The sequence below is a fragment of the Panthera leo genome, chromosome B3 (genome assembly GCF_018350215.1).
Source record: "Panthera leo isolate Ple1 chromosome B3, P.leo_Ple1_pat1.1, whole genome shotgun sequence".
In the NCBI taxonomy this organism is placed as follows: Eukaryota; Metazoa; Chordata; class Mammalia; order Carnivora; family Felidae; genus Panthera; species Panthera leo.
In genome coordinates this window covers 18,997,476-19,018,631 of record NC_056684.1, presented here as the reverse complement: position 1 = coordinate 19,018,631, position 21,156 = coordinate 18,997,476, and the positions used below count along the sequence as shown (strand labels likewise).

Genomic DNA, 21,156 nt, shown 5'->3' with positions numbered 1-21,156 from the left:
AGCCTCTCCGCCACCACATGGGACATATTTTCCTCCAATGCAGCTTTCTATCAGCAATAAAACTGGTGTTTTGATCTCCATCTGCCTACTTATGGCAGGACAACCCAAGGTGGAAAAACAGCCTGTGTGTGTGTGTGTGTGTGTGTGTGTGTGTGTGTGTGTGTGTCTGTCTGTCTGTCTCAATTGGTCCTGAATTTGGGCAAGGAAACAGGGAGAGGTTTATGGATCCCGTAAAGCCCCAGCAATGCCCACAAGGGGAGAGACTCACGGTCGGCATCAGCACACACGATACAGGGGTTTTTGCCCCCAAGCTCCAGTGTCACCCTCTTCAGATTGCTCCGGGAGGCGGCTTCTTTAACCAACTTTCCAACCTTCAGGATAAAAAACAGACCAGATGAAACCTCAGATGGGGCCAGGCATGGCCTGAACATTCCAGCCTAGGAGGCAGTGAGCACAGCATGCCCAGGGCTCCCCTGCCTCTCTGCCCAGGTGCCCCGGGCCATGATAGTTGTTCCCACTCCCTGCATCTCATGCATCAGATCTTGACATCACTGGAATCCTTGGTCCAAACTGTTCCACTTACAGGGGTGGAGTGGGAGCCTTTGGAAGGCCCAGCGGTTCACCCACAGCCACACAGCTGGCGAGGGGCACAGCCAGCTACCCGCTTGTCCTGGTGCCTGTCCATCCTGGCAGCAGGCTGGTCCTGCTAGTCTGGCAAGGGGCCTGAGGGGACCAGCCCCCACCAGTAGGCGAGGTGGTTCCGTGTGGCTCTGTGGTATAATCTTAGGGAACCTCCAAATGTTGGGGTAATAGGGAAGCTGACCTTCAGGATGAGAAAGGGCCAATTCTCTGAAAACAGACTGAAGACTGAGGCTTCCCCAGGGGGGAGGGAGAGAATGGGCGCGCTGTGCAGTAACAGAGGGACCACCTACCAACCTCCTTCATGTCCCTGACAGGTCTCTCTTATCAAGCCACGTACTGCTAGAAGCCAGGCTGGGCCCGTCACACAGCTGGTGCCGCACACTCAGAGCTGGGAAGACTCTCAGAGACCAATGTGCACACAGAGGCTTGGAACCAGGCAGCTAAGCTAGCAAGAGGCAGGGCTGGGCTCTTCTAGGGCTGAGGCCGTTTCCCCAAAACTTGAGTGTGAGTGTGTTTTAAAAATTGTCCAGCTCACGGTTGCTGGACTGGAATGATGCTTGGAATAGTTCCAGAGTGACAGTGATTGTCCCCCGAGAGCAACCACAGCAAGACCAGTCTGCCACGGGCTGGCGATTCCTTGTGGGGTTGAGGGGTGCTCTCACAGGGGCACTTAGGGTAGGAAAACATACTGAGTGCCCCCCGGCTGTTATGACGCCATGCAGGGCCCCAATTCGGTTCTGACTAGGCTTCTCTAGCAGGTTCACCCCAGCCGGCAGAGGAGGGTGGTTATGGTACTGCCCTCTCAGGCTCTGAGCTGGACGAATCTTAGGGGGAAGAAGGAGACACTCGCTGCACGGACAGTGTTTATTCTGTTTATTCTGTGTTCAGTGTTCTCAAGGACAAAATATTAAAAAATAATTTGACACGCATATGTGTGTCAGTTAAAAAGGGGGGAAGTTCTCATCTCCCCTCACCCTGTGGCCCAGGACCTGCCCAGAGGTGGCCACAATTGAGAATTTCTTGGGTACCCTTATGAACGATTTCTATTTCTCCACACCCATGCTTTTACCAGTGGGATCGTCCTGAAGATACTTTCCCACATTTTTGTGGGAAATCACAGAAGGGGGACAGTTTTCCTTATTGTAGGGTCTGCAACATGGCGTACAGAATGGATACCGTATACCTGACAGTATACGGGGAATATTTCTGTAACTAGTTGCTTTGAAATGGCATTTCTGGAGCACAAGTTTGACACTTTCAAATTTGTGGTCAGTGCTGCAACATTGCCCTGCATCCTGGTACTGGGGTGGGTGAGTGCCCATTTCCTGGTAACGTCAAAGACACTGGATTCCAATTTTTACCAATCTGATGGACAAAAAAAGAATCTGAATTTCATTGGATTTTGCATGTCAGACAAAACCAGGAACTTAGGTCAAGCTTATTGGACATTCGGTGTTTCTCTTTTCTGAATTACCCATTGTCTTATCATTCAGTGTGCTTTCTGCACCGCCCCCCCCTTGATTTTTAGGGATATTATGGATTTTAAGCCTCGGAGAGCTGCATGAATTATAACTGGTTTTCTCCCAGCTTGCTATTTATCCTTTCCCTTCATTTGTGATGTTGTTTGTCCTCTGGATGTTTTACATTTTTATTTTATCTTATCTACCAATCTTTTCTTCTAAGGCTTCTGAGTTCTATTAGACATTTATTTAGTTTGGAAACTGGACCAGTGACTTTATTTATTTACTTATTATTACGTTATTATTTTTACTGATTGTTCTGTATTAAATAACACGGACATATTTAGAAGGATAATAAACCATAGTTCGGCTCCTCAAAGGAAAAGTTCCCAGGTCTCAGATCATACAGTGACTTTTGCCCACAGCCAGTGAGGAAGGTTACCTCTGTAGACCCCGTGAAGGCTAGCTTGCTGATCTGAGGGTGAGAAGACATGGCTGCTCCCACCGTGGGCCCAAATCCTGGCACGATGTTGACCACTCCTGGAGGGAATCCGACCTGGATGGAAATTGAGGTGGCAGAGGAGGACAACGGACCAGCGTCTACCACAGACCATGCTTGGGCCAACAGGCCAACCGCTGTAGGATGTCCACGAGCCCAGCGGCACCCTCACTGGGAAGCCAGGGCCTGGGTCATACGTCCACCCCAGGGCCCAGCCCCATGCAGCCAGTGTGTGGGCTGGGCCAGGGTGAGGTGCACACCCTTCCTTCCAGGCAGCACTTAATAACCCAAAAGGGCCTCTGACCAAAACGGCGGTGAGCCTCCACAGCCGAGCACCATTCTGTGCGTGTGCACGTGCGTGTGCATGAGTGTGTCTGTGTGTAACTGTCTATGTGTGTGTTGGGAGAAGAGAGATACCTTGCTCACAAGCCCCAAGGCTCAGAGGCACCTGCAAAATATCCTCTATGACCTTCAGCTTTTCATTTTTTAAACCCACCTCATCAATGTTCCAAATGGCAACAGTGTAATCACTCCCTCAAAGCTCTCAGGCCACACCCCGAACTGACAGGTCCTCAAGGTGGGGACTGCCATCTCTTCCACATTCATGCCTCCTGCTTTGCACATCTGAGGCCTCTTTATTAACCAAGAATACCGCAAGTGAATGAGGTCGGTGGGGGGTGGGGGGGAGGATGCTATTTAACAAATGCTTAATTAATTTAATATTTAATGCTCTTAAAACACATTATTTTAAAAGGGAAGAATTTAGGACATGGTGCTTGAGTCTTAGTTGTCCTAGGGGCTGTGTTTTACCAGTTCTGTCAGTCTCATGAATATTATGTAATCATGTCCAACATCACCAGTCAAAGGAAAGTGGGAAACTGGTCAGTTCCTGGCCGCTGCTGCAGCCTTACTTCTAAGCGGTAAATGTCACGCTTCCTGGTCGTATTCGCCCAGCTGAGAAGTGACATGAATGGATCTTTTCTCCCATCCCTCTTCCCTTCCTGTTTCTTTTTTAACCTCTTTGCAGCATACAAGCTGGGCACAGAAGGACTGAAGCATGTTGCCAGGTGTGTCTGGAAGGAGGTGTTTCTTTGGGCGGCTTATTTCCCGGAACGGTGGCTGTCCCGGGGGAGAGGACGGTCGTCGGAGAGCAAGAGCACTGCTGAGTGGGCCCGGCTCAGGCAGCCACTTCCGTGGGAGCCCGCAAGACCGTCCCTCCGGGAGAAAACCAGACCATTTCACACGCCACAAATGCAAGGACCGAAGAACCCCCAAATATTTGGCTCCCTCTCAAGTGCCCCTCCTACAAATTCTCTAGACACAACATTTGCTCCTCAACCATAGGTTTGAACCCATAATAAGAGTTAAGTATTCTCATTAGGATCAGTGGGAGGAATGGAGTTTCTTCTAGCTCAGTGACCGCAAGCAGGAGAAAGAACGTACAGTTGCCAAGTGAGACACAGAAGCCCTTTCCTCCCACTCAGCTGTGAGCAGGCTGGCACTGTCACCCGCAGCCCAGCTCGATGGGGCAGCATTATCTGGTGCCGGTGGCCTGGTGCCTGGGAGTGGAAATGTTATCAACAACGCACACTATTGTCTTTCTCTTTTGGATGCCTTACCTCCTTGATCAGAGAGCCCAGATAAAGGGCCGTGAGGGGGGTCTGCTCCGCTGGCTTCACAACTACGGTGTTCCCACAGCAGAGAGCCGGGGCCAGCTTCCACACCAGCATCAGCAGAGGAAAGTTCCACTACAACAGAACACAGAGGAACTCATGGGAGGGCCTAGATCCACCCTACTCCCCTGTCCTGGAGGCCCCGCGATACCTCCCTGAAGGTTTGCTTCACTTGGTCTAGATTTGGGGCATAAGAGGTAACACGGGACGGCAATGATCAGAACTTCATTCCTGGGGCACCTGGGTGGCTCAGTCGGTAAAGCGCCTGCCTCTTGAGTTCGGCTCAGGTCAAGATCTCACAGTTCTTGAGATGAGCCCCACATTGGGCTCTGTGATGACAGTGCAGAACCTGCTTGGGATTCCCTTTCTCCTTCTTTCTCTGCCCCTCCCCAGTTCATACTCTCTCTCTCTCTCTCTCTCTCAAAGATAAATGAATAAACATTAAAATGAAAAAGAAACTCATTCCTGGCCAGTGCTTCCTAAACTGCATTCTGGGAGATGTTAATAGGTAGTCTTTGCAAAGAGGATTCTGCTGTATGTTTATATTTCTGCTATATGTATATATTTCTTCCCCAGCTCTGTCTGGAATTCCTACCATAGACAACAAACATAAGATCTCAGTTCCCAAGGGTCGATATGCTTGGCTAAATGATGGCAGGTATTGTTTTGGGTTCCCCCCTAATGATTGGGGTCCCCTCTTTACTGGATCTCCACTCCTTAGCATGCAAATACCATCCTCCTTCCCATCTGACAAGCAAAGCCACACCTTCCCTTGGCCTGTACTGCTTCCAGCAGCTCCCTTCCCTCTCCTTGAAGCTTCTTGGCAGAGCTGTGCCCACGTGCCCAGGTCCCCTCCTGTAAGCCCCGGCAGTGGGGCTTCCCGCTGCACCCAAATTTCCCAACAACACTGTTGGTGAGCAAATCTAACAGCTGTGTTTCTGTCTTGTTTAATTTCAAGGAAGGAGGTGACCCCATTGATCACAGGAATGATCAATGTCTGGGAATGTATTCCATTCCTGGGATGCCCTTGACCCTTGCTGCTCAGACTTCTCAGCGGGACCCCCTGATAGTCTTTGGGATTTGGCCCCAGGTCCTCTCCTGTCACTCTACAACCCCTCATTGGATGACCCCCCTCCCAACTTGATGGGTGGGAACACCTTTGTTCTGACCATCGCCTGTGGGTAGCTCCAGCCCTCCCCTCTCTCTTGAGCTCTAGACCCAAATATGCAAATGCCTGATGGGACCCACTGGCCCCTCTGCCTCACCTGCCCAGACTTACCTTCATCTTTCACTTCATTCCACCCAAACCTACTTCTCCCCCCGTCTTCTTCAAGTCAACCAGCAACACGATCCACCCAATTCCAGCCAGGACTCACCCCCAACCTCTGATCAGCCACTGAACTCCACCAACTCTACGTCCTTAGGAGCTTTCAAATCCATGCTTCTGCTAGGTCCTCAAATATTTCCTGTCTTATCATTTTCTTGGCGGGGATACCCCCCTCAGCCTTTTAAGTGACCTGCAAGTTTCTCAGGGACAAGGGCTGGACCCTTTTCCTTCAGGTCTTCAGTACCTGGTACCCTGGTGCCATGCCTGGCACACAGTGGACTCTCAACCGTTTACTGAGTGCACATATCTCCTTCGTCCCTGGGAGCACATTTCCAATCCTCTCCGTACACTGTCACTTGTCTGCCCAGCCTCCCGCCCTGGTGTTGCAGTGGCCCGGGGCTTCCTCCAACAGACGGGCAGCATTACCGCATTCCCTGGCTCCTGCCAGGCTCCTCACTGCAAGGTGAATAAAGTCCCAGGCCCTTGGCAGCCACAGCCCACTGGGTCTATACCACCTGATGTGTACACCTCCTCTTCCTCACTTTGTCCCCATCTAAGTGTGGCCTCACCAGCTGTCCTTGCCCTCCAAGTAGCCCAGACAACCCTACACCTTCACTCAAGCCATTCCTGCTGCTTAGAAAACCCACTTTCCTATTGAACCACTCTTTCTCATCCTTCAAGGCTGGCTTATGAAACTACTGCTCTAGGCTAAGCCTGCTATTCCTGAGCCCTCTGCTTGGAATCCATGGTGCCTTCTCTTGTGCTCCTGGGGTCGGCCCCCTGAGAACAGGAGCGGGATCTAATCTATCCTGATAACTCTCAAGCACTGAACTCCATGCCACAGAGCAAATGCTCAGTTAATGCTGATGTGATCAAATCAAAACACATCAGAAACAGGTTCCAAAGGCTACAGGGGAGTGGGGCAGGATCTACATGGATCTATCTAGAAAAGTCATCATACTTACCGGAGTGATGGCTCCACACACACCTATAGGTTCATGCCTGGTGAAACATACAACGTTGTCATCTGGAAGAGGTTACATGGAGGAGAACACACTGGGATTAATCTAGGTTAAGGATTTTACGTAGCAAAACAACAAGAATCCCAGAAGCCCACAATGGGATCAGCTCCAAGTCTTGTCTAGTCTACAAAGAAGTGATTTTGAACTCAATTTTAAAAGCAAACTTCCTGGGGCGGTGCCTGGGTGGGGTTCAGTCAGTTAAGCATCCAACTTTGGCTCAGGTCATGATCTCACAGTTCATGAGTTCAAGCCCCAAATCAGGCTCTGTGCTATAAGCACAGAGCCTGCTTTGGATCCACTGCTCCACCGCCCCTCCCCCACTCATGCTCTCTTTCTCTAAAATATAAGTAAACATTTTTTTTTTTTTAAGTAAAATTCCTTGGGGTGCCTGGGTGGCTCAGCCGGTTAAGCTCCGACTTTGGCTCAGGTCATGATCTCACGGTTCGTGAGTTTGAGCCCCGAGTCGGGCTCTGTGCTGACAGCTCAGAGCCTGGAGCCTGCTTCCAATTCTGTGTCTCCTTCCCACTAGCTCGCACGCGCACGTGCTCTCTCTCTCTCTCTCAAAAATAAATGAACATTAAAAAAAGAATTAAAAAAGAAAAAACTCCTTAAGAGAAGAAATCAACACAGCACCATTTCCTTTGGGGACAGGGAAGGCGCCTTGAAGGGGAAACCAGGGGTGCTATGAAGATGCTACCTGGAGTGACGAGAAGACAGGGCCCCCAGAAGGCTCAGATGAGGCTAGGAGTCTTGCGCTGGCTCACCTGTGGGGATGGTCCGGCCCTGTATTTTGTCAGCCCACCCTGCAAAGTATCTGAGGGTTTTCACACAGCCCTCTAGGTCGATGAAAAAGGCATGAAGGAATGGCTTCCCTGTGTCCATCGTTTCCAGGGTCTGCAACATGAAGACAACATCTATTTTAGACATAGTTTCCCTTTTGGCTGTTGGGCTGTTAAAGACAGGGGACAGGGGAGGAGAGCACAGCCCTAGAACACTGTGTGTGCAATGTTCTGTGTGTCCCTTCAGAAAGCAAGACACACATTTCCCATAAGACCTATCTCAGACGGTCGAGGATTTCTTTCCCTTCAAAACACCTTGATCTGGGGGGCTGGCCAGAGCATGGGCAGGTGTCCCCGTGAAGGACAGTGGATAGAAGTCTGATCTGGAGCCTCACTGGGAAGGAGGACACGGTAGCATTTGGTCTTCTGTCTGGAGCACAGTTGTCTCGCTCTGTGACCTGGCCACACGTTGTGCATTTCCCGGGAAGCTCCTGGAAGGTTAGGCTTTGGGGAGGCTGGACAAAAGCTGGCTTCCTCTGACAAAAGGGGGGATGCGGTTCTTCTTTCTTGGCTAGGCTGACCCTTGTGGCTGTGGAAAGAGTGACAGAGCCCCGAAGGGTAGTGCCACCAGCCAAAGGCGCAGTCCTCCCCAACTGGGCTGCCCAAGCCGGATGCGCTGTCGGTCGGAAGGGAGCAGGCTCGCCCTTGGCAGTGAGGGAGGTGATTACCCAGGGCGAGTGCGCAGCCACTCAATGGTCCGGATTCTTTTCTATTTCCAGCCGGGGTTTAAGAGAACCCCTTTGTCCCTTGGACAAGCGGCCCCAGTTGAGTCCAGCGCTGAGACCGCCTGTCATCCATTCATCCATCTCTGCAGGAAGTGGCCACCCTGACACATAGCCTGGGGCTGGATTCTCATTTTAGCGTCGATGCAGTGAGAGGGTGACTTACTAGGGAAGAGAGGCCCCCTCCACGTGCACCTGTGTGTGCCTCATCTCTGAGCTTGACACCTGTGTTCCCACGTTGAGGTGCTGACACCATGGCTAACGGAGCCAGGTGATACCCAAGGTCACCTAGCGGGTCAGTGGCACTGAATTCAGGGCATCAAACTTCCAGCCGGCATAGTGACCACTCCTGAGGTGGCTGCCCCCAGACATTTGCATCTGGGAAGATTGGAGAATGGCCACACAGGGTGCTCGGGGCAGCTCTGTCAGAACTGGGGTTCCAAGCATTTCTAAACAGGAGCAACCGCTTCCCTCGCTGAACTGCGAGCCCCTGAATCCCTCTCTGCCTCAGTTTCCTCATCTGTAAAAGGAGAATAATCATAATAATAATAACAATAATACTAATAACTACTACTAATAGTAGTACTTGTCTCATGGGGCTAGTGGGGGGGCTAGAGCAGGGCCCGCCCACAGGAAGTGCCATGTTAACTGTTGCCGGTGACAGCTGTATGATCATGATCATCTTCCTTTCGGGAGGCTTCGTTTTGGGCAATCCTTACTTGGGGACACTGAAGAGAGAGGACTGTGAGTTGCTGAAGATGACAGGGCTGGTCTGGGTCTGGGGTGTGTCCCACCCCCAGCGGATGCTGTTCAGGGACCAAGTGAGGCCAACGTAAGATCCAGTGTGCCGTCCCTTACTCTCCTATCGATTCCATGTTGAAACTTTTATCTTCCCACAGGAAACCCAAGCATTGCAAATAACGCCCCAAAGTCCAGGATGGTCCTACTCCTGACGGCATCTGCATATCTGTCGATGGGATGAGGGAATCATTCTTGGCCTTTTTCTGGGATGGGACAAGGAGGAGAAAGGCAGAAGACTATGGCGTACCATCGTATGGAAGTCCTGCCTCCAGTCCTGGCTTACCTCCTCTGGCTGGATAACCTTGCACAGGTTACCTAATCTCTCTGGGCCTCAGTGTCTTCATCTCTGAAACGGGATAATGAATGCGCAGGCCAATTGCCCACCACAGGCCTGGTACATGGTGAGGATTCGGCAAGCATCGGCTAGCTGTCACTATTAACTTGGGCCACTTTGCTTCCCAGAGGGACGACATGAATTTGCCAGGTTGGTTTTATGGAATCTGTCCAAGCAAAACCAGGGTCATAATAGGTTTAGACAGGAAATTCTTTTGAAACGTTAAAAAAAGAAAAAGAAAAAGAAAAAGAATCGCAGATGAGTGTACGGGGTTGAACCTGAGATATCAAGTGTTAGCTACTGATTGGGACTTGTAAACAGTTATTGTGGCTGGACCAGGAGTGAACCGCAGCTGCTCCTGCGTTTACTTCCTCTAGCATTTTAAGAGAAAAATATGCCTTCAGAAAAACGAATGCATCGTAACCTTCAGATACTAAAGAACGAGGCAAAGTGCGAAGGAACCTGTCCCTTCACCCGAGTCAGTATTCCAAGGCTGAAAATGAGGAGGCCCAGAAATGGGGCTTGGGTTGAAAAGAGAGTCAACAGGGAGGGCCTCTATTTGGGGCGCTTCCAGAGAGAGCACCCACAGAGCCAGAGTCTGGGCCCCAGGTGCCTCAGGAAGGGGGAGAAAGCTGGGGCTGCTGGATCGCCCACATCTGTTTCTAAACATTGAACACAGAAGTAAATACGTAGCTCTGTCAAAACCACTGAGCCGGCAAGAGAACATGATGGAAAGAAGCACTACGCTGCATGAAAATGCAAGAAAACCATATCAAGGTGGAGGGTGAGGGTATTTTCCTATGATGTGGTCCTGGTTTGAAAAACATATTTCCCACTAATTCTCTTGTTCCTTTCACGATGTGGCAAAGAATCGGATCTTGTTTCTCGTGCACAGCCAGGTCCCGACAACACAGGCAACTCGCTCCGTCTGCTATCACGACCCAGTCCTGCCAGGCCCGTGGAGCAGGCTGCCGGCGAAGGTGGTTCTATGGCCACTGCTCCCTAAGACGATACTGACACTTGAGGACAGGGTGGGGAGGGGTGCCCAGGGCACATCCTCTCCCGCCTGCTATTAGTCCCCACGGACATTGCAGACTGATGAGCTCATGCTGGGTGAAAACAGAAATGTTTTTGAAAAAGCCAGTCTGGCAGCTTGAGAGTTGAGGCTGGCTTTCGTTGCAGGAAGAAACCAGAGGCTCCTCGGACAGAAATGCTGACCTTGAGAGGGAGCCACCCCTCACCCGGATTTGGGGCACACATACCGGGCAAGGGCCGACTGGGGAGGAAGGAAGGAAGGAAGGAAGGAAGGAAGGAAGGAAGGAAGGAGAGCTCAGGTCTCTGTGCAGACACACCCTCTGGGCATTGCACCTAAGAGCAGGACCTGAGATGCAGGGTTCTTGAGCCCTCCACCCCCAAAACACACATCCAGGGACAAAAACAATCTCAGTGTCCTGGATGACGCTGTTCTCCATGACGGTAGATATTCTATGGCTCGTTACAGACACCCGATCAAGAAAGGAAAGAACCATTTTTCCAAATCAGAGGCTGAAAAGGAGATTTTTCTCCCCTACCAACTGGGCCTCAAGGTTTGGAGCAAGTTTTAAACAGGAGTCAAAGCCATAGGAGGGCAGCATGTGGAGGGTGCAGAGGACTTCAAGGCAGGAGATGGCCCTGAAATTTCCTCTGCTCACTCGTTGCAAGACTAAAGGAAGGTCTTAGGACCCCTGTGAATAATGCATTTACAACCTATAATTGCCTTCACAGTCCGGTCTGATCGGAGCAGCCCTACCTCATGGGGTGGGCGGAATTCATGTGCCCATTTTGCAGCAGCAGAACTAAGATTACTAGAAATTACTGGCCAGGAGGGTATAGAGCTGGGTGAGAAGCTCTATACCCTCATTATTTCCTCATTATTTATGAGGAATAATTCCTCATTATTTATGAGGAATAATTCCTCATTATTTATGAGGAATGCTGTTACCAATAATACCTGTCATCTAGTTAGTGATTACTGCATGCCAGGACCTCTGCTAAGGATTTTAAATGGAGCACTCTCACAACATTTAAATACAATTCTTACTGATATCTTCCACAAAGAAATATATGCTCAGAGAAGTAAAGCAACTTGTCCAAAGCCACGCAGCTAGCAAGTGGCAGAGGCGGGATCTGAATTGATTTTTAAGTCATAGGGGAACAGTTTTTTCTATGTTGAATGGCAGCATTTATCTTAATAAATATTCAAAAAATATATACACCAGCACATTAAATCTGTAATGTCATGGATATTGTCACTTAGGAGGAAGTTAAACTTAACTTTGAAAGAGATCTCATGTGAAAAAAAAATTAATGTCATAAACATACAGGTGCAGGGCCAGGTTATGGCCTAGCTCAACTGGCTGGCTGTGACTCTGAGTCTGGGAACCGCCAACGCAGCTGAACTGCATCCAGGCAACTTCTTGGTCCCGAATGTGAACTTCAGGGGGCAACAGTCTGACTTCAAAACCAAACAGGTGACGGCAGAGGGCGTGGACACATGCCTACTGCCAGAGAGCCATACCTCAAAGGGCCTAACACATCCACTTCCACACAGAACCAGCGCCCTGGGTCTCCCCCACACTCCGTGGGGGACAGGCCCCCTCTGTGAGGCCAGCCAGTCGTCCCACACCTGCCCGCCAACGCGCGCCTACTCACAGCCAAGACGGTGCGGTCCCTCTCCACAAGGTCAGCCAACTGATTCAGCAGCCGGCCACGGCCCAGCGCATCCAGGCGGCGCCACGGGGAGCCCCTCTGGAAGGCGGCTTGTGCGGCCTCCACTGCTTTGTCCACGTCGGGCTGAAAACCAGAGTGAGTGTATCATCTTTTGCTGTGACTGCATTTTGGGAGAACTCAGCTGTCCCTTCTGGAGAACAGCAGAGACCTGCCTCCATCACACAAGCAGAGGAAGGGGGTTGGTGGCAATCGGAAAATGGCAGCTACATTTCAAATCTCTGGACCTCTTCAGGGCTTCAGCGTGACTTTCTGCTTCTTTACATCTTAGGTCTTTTTCAAGATTCCTACAATGGCCAAGCATGAACCATCCTTCTGATTATAAAAGCGTTTTAAAATAGTTTCTAAAACTACCGACCTTAATTATTTTTCTTGGTGACCCAAGTAGGAAAAGATTTTTCCACTTGCTAGCTCAGTCTGGACACACACTCCCGCAGTTATTCAATTAGGTGGGGAAATGTCTGTCTTTTTATTTTAGCTTGGCATTGTATTCAAGCTGAGGACTCTGGTCCCATAGTGAGAATGGGGCAGGAGTGCTTCTTGGGAACTGACCACATCGGAAAAGTCCACAGACGGGGAGGATCTGGAACTTTTCTCTCCCTTCAGCCTCACCTACCCCCCTGGGGGCAGAAGTATTGCACCATTTTATAGACAAGGAACTGGATTTTCTGTGCACCCATAGAATTATAATCAAAACTTCTTTGTAAAAGGAAGGAGGTGAGAATTATTTAGAGTTGTTTAAGGTCACCCATTCTTATTTCAGGAAAATGAGTTCAAGGGTCTGATTGCTGATGGGCAACGGCTCATCCCCCAGGCCCCTCAGAGCCTCATTTCCCTAGGAAGGTGATGCCGGATGCAATCAAGAGGGGGACACCACCAAGATTCTCTGTCTCCAAAGCATGCTTGGAGGCCACTGAAAACTTGGGCAAAGGAGATATTAAGACTTTGAATTCCTTGTTCTAGGCTCTGGGAGCCAGAGCCTCTCCAGGCACAGGGGACAGGACAGCCTCTGACTCCACGGGCTCAGAGCACTCACACAGACCAAGAGAAAAGCCAGAGCCTGAGGCAGGGATCTCATTCTCCTCCTTGATTCCTGTGTAATGATGCACCTGGGAATCACCCACTGGGAATCCTGCTCTGTGCCCCCACACCCCAGCCACCCCATGTACTGACATCATATAAAGACAAGCTCCCCGATGCTATTATCTTTGTAAACACAGCTTAGCCTGAAGCACTACACACAGAAGGGTCTGTATAGGTAGAACCACTGTGTTTCCTGCCTGGCACAGAACTATTACTGGTGGGATCAAATTCAAGCCTATTTTACACATGTCTTTCACCCTGTCCACATTCGACATTACCCATACGCTTATAAGAACATCAGATGATTACTCTAGTGGTGGAAGAGAGGTTTCAATTTCCCTTCCCTCCTTAGAAAAGCTTTACCTTCAACATTTCTTCTAATGGCACGTATATTTAAAAGATACTTTCCGGCTTTGAAACGTATCAAGGACACATCCAGAAGACATAGATATATATGCATAATTATATAGTTTTACGGTTATATAGTTGTTATAAATAGTTATAAAGACTATAGCTTTACATGATCATTTCAGGTTCTGGCAGAAGAGAAATCTGGCCACTGAGTCTTTTTCCCTTCAAGTCTTTTTTTTTTTTTTTTTTTAAAGTGTCTCCTGCCAGAATGCTGCATTTGGGTGAAACACACCAGCCGGAAATGCTTTCTGGAAAGATTCTTTAATGCCTCCAGGTTCAAATAATTGATAAAAACCTTTCCTTTATCCCTGTGCTGAGGAAAGCTGAGGTCATCCTTATAGATGGGGAAACATCTATCAAAGGAGAGTGACTGTTTGCAGTGGATTGTCCCTAATTGATCCCATTCTGGGCCATGTGTCTGGGAAGCAGCTAACTTAGGTCGTACCCGGAGGACAGGCCCGTTCTGTCTTACAACTGAGCCAAACTGCCTCCTTATCCTTTAATTATCAGCAATTTAATTACTTGGGGGATGGGGGGGGTAGGTGGAGCACTCACCTTATCTCCTTCTTCTACTTCACATATTTTTTCTAGGGTTGAAGGATTATATGTGGCAAACTTTTTTCCACTCTTGGATTCGTGCCATTCATTGTTGATGAATATCTAACCAGGAAAGGAAGTTGTAATGCATTAGGGTTAAATCAAAATCATATCATTCCAACATGCTGAGGACCTTAGGTAATGTCTTGTCCTTTCCCCACCCCCCCGCCACCTACCCACTCGCCCACCCCTTTATAGATGAGACCTGGAGGGGAGGTGGAGTCCCACGCCCACCCCGGATCACCCTCAGAATTAGAATCCAAGTCTCCTAACTTCTAATGCATTCTCAGAGAATTACTTTTTGTCATAATGAAACTAAAGTCATTTAGAATTTTTCTAAAATGTTGTCTCTCTCTTTTTAAAAAGAATTAATATGGATTCATGGAAGAATGGCTAGCGTGTATAGGTTAAATCCAACACCCTCATAGAGTTTGGGCGAAGACTAAATAAGTTTGGACCTATAAGTGCCAAGGAATCACCTACCCCTGAAGGGTAGGTCGGCAGTGAGCACTCCCTTCTGCCTCCTTCTTGCGGAAACCCCCAGCCAGATTGCCAAGGAATTGGCTTTCTACAAGGATCTTACCATAATCCCTAATCTTTGTTAAACGTACATTGGCACTCCTCCCCCATTCTCTTTAAAATGTCTATGTTCATGTTGGGCTTGATAAAAGCCAGTGTTGGAATACAAAGATAAATATCTGGGTTAGGAAATGGTCTGGTTATACGAAAAGATGTAGCAAATAGTCATTTATATCTAGAACCAAGGAGTGCTCGCTTTGGCAGCACATATACTATATCTAGAACCAAGGAATTAACCCACAGAAATCATTTAGCTTGGGGCCTCAATTACCTAGAACACAACTGAGAAGAAGGATGTTAAAAATAAAAAGACATCATGAGCACACGAAAAGGAATTCACAAAGTTCCCATGCTGAAATGTATGTACTATTTACTCTTACTTTACTCTAGCTGCTAACTACCTTAAAAAAGCACCACATTAAAAGAGAGGGCTTTGGGAAAGGAATGAGGAACAGAGGTGACAGCTAACATACAAAACACGTTCTGACAGCGTGGAGGCCCCCGTAACCCAGAGAGGACAGATGATCTGCTGCTGTACCAGCTTGGGACAGCCTTGTCATCACAGCCCATCATGGCATCACAAAGACCCCAGTCACAGATGTGGGTAAGACACCTTAGAAGCATTTCCATCAATAATTTCTAAGTACAAAGCTAGCTCATCCAAGTCCGTTTCTACATCTATATGCGTATCTTTTGCTTCCCTTTCATTAATTTTCAAAGAATTGTGTCACTCCAAGGGCTATTTTCAATTGCCGTGAATTTTATTCATTAGGAACACTTGATTCCCCAGTGATGATAGGCAGGCAGAGCGACATCTCATCCAGCTTGTGCGTGGCTTGATTACGGTCTCTGTCCTGGACTCTGCTGTAAAAATTCCAAAGCTCACTGAGAAGGAAGCGCGCTCTGCGAAGCTGCTGGGGGAAGACCGTTTTGGTAACTCTCTCTGAAAGCAGGGAAGTCTCATCCTGGCGGGGACAAAGCACAGAAGGCCAACTCTTGCCGGGGCAGGTGGGTAGAGGCACCTTGTCCCCCATGTGGAATCCAGGGCTGAGGGCATCCCTTGCTTGTAGGACGTGCCTGTCTGACTTCTGGAAGCTCAGCTTCTTCAACATGAGGCCAGGCCCCCAGGGAAGCACGTGGAATAGGCCAGGCTACAATTACAGGTTTATTCTTCCAGCTGAAACCAAATCCAAGCATTCACTTTTGCCATCCAGCGAGCAATCACTCGGTAACAGCGAGAAATTAATAAGTGGGGAAGAGGGGTTCAGTTAGCGCAGGGACGAAAGCAGAGCCAGAGCGGGCGGGGGGGGGGGTGCCATTTGTCGGAAGATGAAATTTCGTGGGTTAGCAAATAGAGACTGTTAGTGAAAACTGCTGATTCTGGGTCCTTCCTGGTATCAATTCCAAGGGGGAGGGAAATGAGAAGACGGTAGAAGAGAATATAAATAAGGAAGATGGAGACAGATTGCAACGATCAGATGTCTGTTATACTTCATCTCCAAGCATGTGCCTCCAAAAAAAAAAAAAAATTACTTGGTAGGTCATGACATTGGTCTGTAGTCCCTCCTAACCAGCAACTTAAAAAACAACAACAACAACAACAACAACATTCAGACTCCTCAACTTTGACCATATTTTCCCATCACAATGTTGCCAATTTAGCAAGATTTTTTTTTCTTCCTGCTACACTAGTAAAGTAATCTTGGAAGTGGTTTCTAACTGTTGATTTTCTCTCCACGAAAACAAAACAAAAACACAAATAAAGAAGGGGTCAGTAAGTGTGGCTTACCAATTATGCTGCCTGTATTGTCTTGAGCCCCAAATAAGGAGAAAGTCTCCAGAAAAAAAAAAAAATGTTCTCTTCCACTTGTGAATTGGTATCAAATAAACCTCACAGAGGTATGAAATTGTTACACCAAGCTGTAGGCGAACTCGAAATTTCCTGAAGAAGAAAGGCGTGTTCTCCGAACTGAGCTGGAAAACCACAGCTGCTCTGAGGAGACCTGGGTCCAGGGTGGAGAAGACGGGGGTCGTGCAAGGGAGGTGTGCTGGCGCCATTTACAGTAACTTCCATTGGACTCCGGCTAAACTCAGAGGAGTATGTTTTCAGAAAAGGAGAGTTGAGGGCAGTTTATTTTTCACAAAAGAGATCATAAAAACGGGAGTTTTAGTGAACCAGAAACTCTTAAGGAGAATCTCTGTTACCGGAAGAAATTTTATAAGGGAAGAAAAGGGTCCCCCTGAAGTGAAAGAGCTTGGTATCCTCTGAATCTGGGAGGGGGTGCCCAAGGGGATCCTTCCCTCACACCAGGGTCACATAGCAGAGCCCAGTGTTAAAACGGGAGAACAAATGAGGAAGTTCCGACAAGGTCGTCCTTCTGGAAACTGGCCTTACCCTAGGAAATGGCACCCCCAAGGCTGGGGCTCAGACCCGCCGTTTCTTCCATTAGCAAGAAGTACCATGAGTCAGGTTTGAAAAATAACAGGCCTTTACTGGCTCACACACTGCACCCCTCCCCACCGCCTGCCCCGGGCCTCGATGGATTCTGCAATTCTGTGTCTCCTGCTTCTTTCCTAGGCCCCTTCTGCTGTCTCTCCAGCCAGAGGCTCCCTCAGCATTGCTCGCCAGGGTTGCTGTCCCTCAGCCACCACCACACAGGCTGCCTGGGCCCTGCAGGTGCTAGCAGTAGGCCTCTGCGGTGGTGGGTCTGCAAAGACAAAACAGGCAGAGGCCTTACCCTCCACAGGGAAGGAGAGTACAGTGGCCTGACATCAGGCCACAGCAGCCATCGTCACCTGGGAGTCCCTAAGTCTCCAGGTTCTTTGGAGCCTCCCCCTCCCCATCTCTTCTCAGCCTTAATCACATACCCTGTTCTGTTCCACTAAGAAAAAGGGGGTGCCCAGCAAGACAACAGACTGGTCGCTCTGTGAATCTTCTAAGATCCTTCTCTATATACACTTGTAAAGGGCCATAAAGAATCGCAGAGAAAGAAACATTCCATGTGGCTTCCTTGTTCTGATAGGACTCAAAAAGGCAGAAAGAAAAAGGACAATAACATAGGTGATTTCTGGGTTCTGCCTCCTTTAAAAAAAAGCCCAAAACTTACAAAACAAAAATAAAACCAAACGTCACCACCACCAACAGGCAAGCAAGCACCAGCAGTGTTAACGATCTACAAAGACGTAGGTACTATTCTTATGTTCCCAGAGCGTGTGGTGGAATTTTTCGCTCCAAAGCTGATACTACTTACGGAAACTACATTAAAAATAATCTCCAGCGTTTATGGTGAAGTGTCTCCACTGATTACAGAGCCCTCTGAAAACAGTTAATTTAAATGTCATGTGATCTGAGGCAGAGCCGACATTAAGTGCCAAGAGACCCAAATGTGAAGGCCACACATAGTGGCCTACAACTTTCTCCGCTTGATTAAAACTATTTGAGAAGCATAATTGCTACTTTTGAAAGTAAAATTGGGGGGGAGTTTTCTAAGTGCTGTGTCAGCTGGAGTTGGGGGCTAGGGATAAGATGCAAATTAAAAAATAAAAAGGAGGGAAAGCTGGGGAAAGAGATGCCAACGGAGGCTCTCGGCCTGCGACCCTGCAGCGCTCCCCGTGTCCACGGCCTCCAAACAGCCTCTCCGTGTCCTCCCACGGGACGCGCTCCCGGCAGCCCTCCGCGGCCGGCTCTCCAGGCCTCGCCATCTTCCTTTCTGCCCTAGGCAGGTGATCTCACCGCCCTGCAGACGCCCGGCCTCCCAGCCCGGCGCAAACCAGCAGAGACTCCACGGGGTGCGGCGGGGCCTTGCCACCAGCGCGGCTTCCCAGGCCCAGTTCAGAGACCTTCGGGAACACATTCTCCGTCTGTCAGCACCAGTGCTTCTGGGCTCCAAGGCAGTTTCACCAGGGCTCACCTTCCTACTTCCCCTCGCTCTGCTGGTAAGCCAGGTAGGCTAGGCTCGGAAGGTACGACGTCTCTCCAGTTGGCTCCCGATGACATGGTTTTGGAGTCTCCAAGTGGCGGGTCCCCAGTGCAGCGCGAGCTCCGTGACCAACTCTCGGTGTTCTCAGGCACCCTCTGACCCTCCCAAAGCCTGGCCCGTTCGTCCCCGGAAACCTTGTCGCAGGGTCTGCGGGAGACCGGCGGGCCCGAGGGGCCGCGGCCCGCACCTCCACTCGCCTTCAAAGCGGGCCCTGCAAGGGCACGTCGGGGCCGCGCCGGTGGCAGCCTGGAGCCGCACGGGCGCTGCGCAGCCTCCCTCGCCAGGCTCGGTGGCTTAAAGCGCTGAGCCCCGCCGCCCGAGAGCCTGTCTGGGACGGCACATCGCGGAGTCGCCTTCGGGATGCGCGGTGGACGCGCTCCCGCCGGGGATGTCCTGCGCCGGACGCCGCTTGGAGAGGGCCCGACCCAAGCGGAGAGGCTCCGGTCGCGGGAACGCCGGGCGAACTCGACTGAAGGCGCGCCGCCCGCAGCGCCCGGCACCCTCGGAGCTGAGCGGCGGGGCTCCCGGCCTGCTGGCTCCGCATCCCCGCCACCCGGGCCGGACTGCCCAGCTCAGAGCCAGGCGACCGTCGGGTGGGATGGGCGCCCACCTTACCTTGGTAAACTTGACCTCCAGGCTGCGGACGGGGCGCGGCAGGGCAGGCGGCTTCCTGTCCGGCTGCCCGTTCTCCACGGTCCCGTTGGTGGTGGCCATGGCTCTTCTGCGCTCCCTGGCCCGAGGCGCCCGAGTCTGCGGCGCTGGCTCCGGCCTGGATGGTGCGCAGCTTGCTCGCGGGGTGACAGCTCCGCGCCGCTTTATGGAGCGACCCACGCCTCCCGCCCAAGGGGGCCGTCTAATTGGCTGCAGGACCGGAGGAAGGGAGGGCGGGCAGGAGGGGAGGGGGCCGGCCCGCCTCACCCCACCCCGCCCGCCGCCCCTGCGGGAGCCCGGCCACCCCCCGCCCGGCCACCGCGCCGCGCGCGCTCCCCCGCCCCAGAGGCTGCCCTTGGAGGAGCTCCCCCGAAGAGCCACCGGGCCCCGGAAGTGCCAGAGCTCCCGCAGCCGGCCAGGGTAGGGAGCGGGGGCGCCAGGGCCACAGCGCCCGGCCCTTTCCCCGAGTCGGGAGAGCTCTCCCCGCCGCACCTGCCGCCCCCTGCCCGCCGCCGCTCCGCGCACTCGGCTGACTTCGGTCGGCGCGCCGCGCTCCGGTAATGCGCCCCCCCCCCCCCCCCCCCCCCCCCCGCCTCGGGCCCTGAGCCGCGTCCGGGGTCGGGGCGCTCCACGGGGCAGCCCCGCTTCGCTGCCCACGTGCCTGGGCCTGGAGTCCGGTCGCCAGGTCCCCGCTCTCAGGACAGACGCCCGCCGCGCCCCACTCGGCCCCTTGCTGGGACGGCCTCCTGGGCCCTGCTGGCCCAGATGGCCAGGACTTTCCCCGAGGCCCTGGGGCTTCACACGCCGAGGGCCAGAAGGCAAGAAAATCGTTTAGCCCTTCCTCTGGCGAGCTGGGCCTCTGTCCTTAACAGGCGCGGACCGCCCTGCAGCAGGGGCCCTGGACTTTTCGGATGCATAAATTATACCTCAATTTAAAAGAATGAAGTAACAAAGAGAGAAATCACATCAGATCTTTGCAGCTTTGTGTTTTAAGAGTTGGGCGGTTGTCTGGTAGGTTGCTCCTGATTTCCCAGGGAAGCCGAGGCATATTCATCTCCCCCTGGTTTGCCCGTTGGGAAAAGCTCCACCAACCCCAGGGACTTGCCCCGGGCCCCATCTGAGACATGGAAGTGGCTTCTCATGCTTGTCATACCTCGGGTTTCTGGAACAATGATGTGGGGCATGAACTCGGCAACAAAAGCAGTGGTTTAATCCCCAGTTAGGCTCAGCCCCTCAGTCCATTTCCTTCTGTGAGTAATCTCAACGGGGAGACCGGAAATGGCGGCACTCCTTGGTGTCTTAATGTCCTGATGCTCTGTTAGTTTGGCGGGTCTCAGCGTCCCTCTCCCTTTCCTCACTGCAGTGCTACTGTGTGTCCTTCTGAATAGTGAGGTAAACAAGCTTTTAAGCTTTTACAAACTGTTCATCATAACACCTGCCCTCTGGGGGTGAAAGGGTCCGATGCTGTTATGGGTTAGAACACACAGGTGATGCAGGGGAAGGGGATAATGGGTCCCCTCTGTGGGTTAGGGCCGACCCACATCAGTGAGTCTGTCTTCAATGCCAGGCTCATGAACACCGAGGCATCGGGGAGCAATGCTCCTCCCAGTCCCTGGGCTCCCTGCCCTGCCTGACTGGCCCCGTGGCCCCCATTCAGCTCTTGGAAAACTGTGGGTAGATGTCTCATGTCAGGGCCCCTGGCTGGATGCTGAGCCCAGGAAGGCCTGCAGGGTCCTGGCAGCACATTCTCCCTGCACTGGGGCCCAGGCC

General features: G+C 51.3%; 1 protein-coding gene across 1 annotated transcript in view; it reads right to left on the bottom strand.

The window, feature by feature from the left end:
- ALDH1A3 (aldehyde dehydrogenase 1 family member A3) overlaps window positions 1-19,536 on the bottom strand; it is a 39,123-nt gene extending 19,587 nt beyond the window's left edge. The window contains exons 1-8 of the mRNA XM_042941182.1: window positions 19,351-19,536; window positions 14,135-14,239; window positions 12,011-12,151; window positions 7,388-7,517; window positions 6,567-6,628; window positions 4,221-4,349; window positions 2,545-2,658; window positions 269-371 (exon numbers count right to left, since the gene is read on the bottom strand). Coding sequence (XP_042797116.1) covers window positions 269-371; window positions 2,545-2,658; window positions 4,221-4,349; window positions 6,567-6,628; window positions 7,388-7,517; window positions 12,011-12,151; window positions 14,135-14,239; window positions 19,351-19,449 — 883 coding nt within the window. The 5' untranslated portion in view covers window positions 19,450-19,536. The remainder of the gene's footprint in view (window positions 1-268; window positions 372-2,544; window positions 2,659-4,220; window positions 4,350-6,566; window positions 6,629-7,387; window positions 7,518-12,010; window positions 12,152-14,134; window positions 14,240-19,350) is intronic.
- Window positions 19,537-21,156: the final 1,620 nt, after the last annotated feature.